This window comes from Penaeus japonicus, unplaced genomic scaffold (genome assembly GCF_977035675.1).
Source record: "Penaeus japonicus unplaced genomic scaffold, GWHDUDI00000001_assembly GWHDUDI00000036, whole genome shotgun sequence".
NCBI classification, from domain to species: domain Eukaryota; kingdom Metazoa; phylum Arthropoda; class Malacostraca; order Decapoda; family Penaeidae; genus Penaeus; species Penaeus japonicus.
This window is the reverse complement of record NW_028234438.1, coordinates 21904127-21906626: the sequence shown is the minus strand read 5'-3', so window position 1 is coordinate 21906626 and position 2500 is coordinate 21904127. Positions and strand designations below refer to the sequence as shown.

The following is a 2500-nucleotide window of genomic DNA, read 5'->3' as shown; positions in this document are numbered from 1 at the left end:
CCCGGCGTAAGGGAGGTAAAATTTGTATTTTTATATTAAATGCGTTATCGCATTCTACCATCTTTTTCATATATACATATATCATCATCATCATCATCAGCCTGTATCATTCCACTATAGGACGTAGGCCTCTCTCAATCTAGTCCAGTCATTCCGGTCTTGTGTCCTCTGATTCCAGTTTACTCCTTCAAAGTTCGCTATTCTATCCCGCCATTTGGTCGTTGGTCTTGCCCTGGGTCTCTTTGTGTCGTGTATTACCCATTCTGTTGTTCTTTTTGTCCACCTGTTGTCCTGTCTCCGATATATATGTCCATTCCACTGCCACTTTTTCTTCTTGATGCTCTTGAGTATATCCTCTACTTTTGTTTGCTGCCTGATCCATGTGGGCTTTTTCTTGTTTCTTAAACTAACTCCTAGCATAAGCCTTTCCATTCCTCTTTGGGCGTTTACTAATTTCCTCTCGAGTGCCTTGGTCGTAGTCCATGTCTCTGATCCATATGTCATGACGGGGAGGACACATTGGTATATATATATTTACATATATAATACATGGAATCAACAGATACAGGCAGCTTTAAGATTGACATTCTGTGACGGAATGGATTATTTCAGTTTTCATAATTTTCATGTTGTTATTTCTTTTAGTCTATTTAAGTGTAATTGTGCCCGTGACCATGTGACCCAAACACGCCGCACCAACAACAACGACCGCCATGACACCCCCACACCCCCCACCCCCACCCCCGGCGCCCTACCGTAAACCCAGACGATGCCGACGATCTGCACGAGGCCGAGGATGATGACGGAGATCCCAGCCGAGTACCAGAAGAAGAGCTCGAACATGAGGATCCCGCCCTCGAGGCACATCGAGAGCCCCATCAGGAAGATCACGAGACAGACGCCGGCGACGACGATGGGCTTGCGGGTCCTCAGGGCGGGAACCAAGTCGAACAGGGCGGTGGTCACGGTTTCAACCATCGTCAGCTGGGGCGGAGATTTGGACTGATTAGTAACTGAACTTTTTCGTCGCTTGCTGGTGCGAAGAGATAGATTGAGGGATGAGCGATCCGGGATGAACGGTTTCAACCATCGTCAGCTGTTTGCAAAGTAAGGGATTGAGGGAAAAATGAACTGAAAGAAATGTTTTTTTTTTATTTATTTATTTTTTTTCCATAGTCAGCTGACACAGAGAGAGGTATAGAAAGACACACGAATAAAAAAGAAAATAAAGGTTTTCACCCTTTTCAGCTGGTGCGAAGGAAAATATTGAAAACCAGAAATGTAAAGAGAGAAAAAAAAAATGCGGTCTTCGCCATCGTCAGCTGTTTCCAAAGGAAGGATCTGGTAATAGGGGTTAAAATCGCAACAATAACAGGGGTCGTGGTGTCTCGGGTCATTTCTGATTCGAAGCTTCGGAAGAAAGGTCCTTATTATTATTATTATTTTTTTTTTTTTTATTTATTATTTTTTTTTTAACTATTTCCGTCTTCTCTGGTTCTTCTGCAAGTTACTAAATATGTATGATTTACTGCGTTGATAGATACAGGTACAGACTCGTTACAGGTATTCTGATGTGGATGTATCATGCAAACGACGGTAATTACTTGGTAGCCTTTGTTCTTCCCCATTGCTCATCTTCTCTATCGCAAAATACTGTATGGGGGATGTATTGGTGTTAACTTTCGTGCTAGATGTTAAGATTCTATACAATAGTTGATACTTGTAGTAATAAGGCGGAATTGCTTGATCGGGAAAAAATAAGGTGGAAACAGGGGCGTCATTAGGAGGTTTTGTATATATATATATATATATATATATATATATATATATATATATATGTTTGTGTGTGTGTGTGTGTGTTCGTTGTGTGGTGTTATTGTGGGTGGTGGGTGTGTGTGTGTGTGTGTGTGTGTGTGTGTGTGTGTGTGTGTGTGTGTATAGTTAGTCCCGCTAAGCTTTCCAAGGGGTCATCTAAATGAGCTAAACAAATTATTTCTCTGTTTCGTCCTAAATGTATCTAAAATAACTATAAGATTGTATTATACATAAAAGACTTTTGACTTTGTTGATGATGTGTCTAGACTGTTTTATTTGATTGATGGAAAGAGTAGCTAGTTCTGTACTTACAAAAAAAAAAAAAAAAAAAAAAATGGCGCTACATTAATGACAAATCCAATTTCACTGTTCAGGTAAAGGTGAAGTAGAAGGCAGGTGAATAGGAAGAGGGACAGAAAAAAAAGTAAAGAAGAGAAAAAAGAGGGAAAAAATAGAATAAAAAAAAAAAAAATCTCATAAAGCAAGAAGGCGGTACTTAGACAGTCGAAGAAAAAAATAAGAGAAACTAACCGTGAAGAAGAAGAAGAAGAAGAAGAAGAAGAAGAAGAAAAAAAAAAAAATCACACAGAGGGAGAACAACAACAACAACAGAAGAAAGGATCGACGCCCGCCAGCCCACCTGCGACGCCAAGCCGATGTTGATGAGCATGACGAAGAACAGCAC

The 2500-nt window shown here is 40.4% G+C and overlaps 1 protein-coding gene across 1 annotated transcript in view; it reads right to left on the bottom strand.

Moving 5' to 3' along the window:
• LOC147467441 (sodium- and chloride-dependent glycine transporter 2-like) overlaps nucleotides 1-2500 on the bottom strand; it is a gene marked incomplete at its 5' end in the record, with an annotated part of 6510 nt that extends 4010 nt beyond the window's left edge. The window contains 2 exon segments of the mRNA XM_086531939.1: nucleotides 756-984; nucleotides 2456-2500. Coding sequence (XP_086388065.1) covers nucleotides 756-984; nucleotides 2456-2500 — 274 coding nt within the window.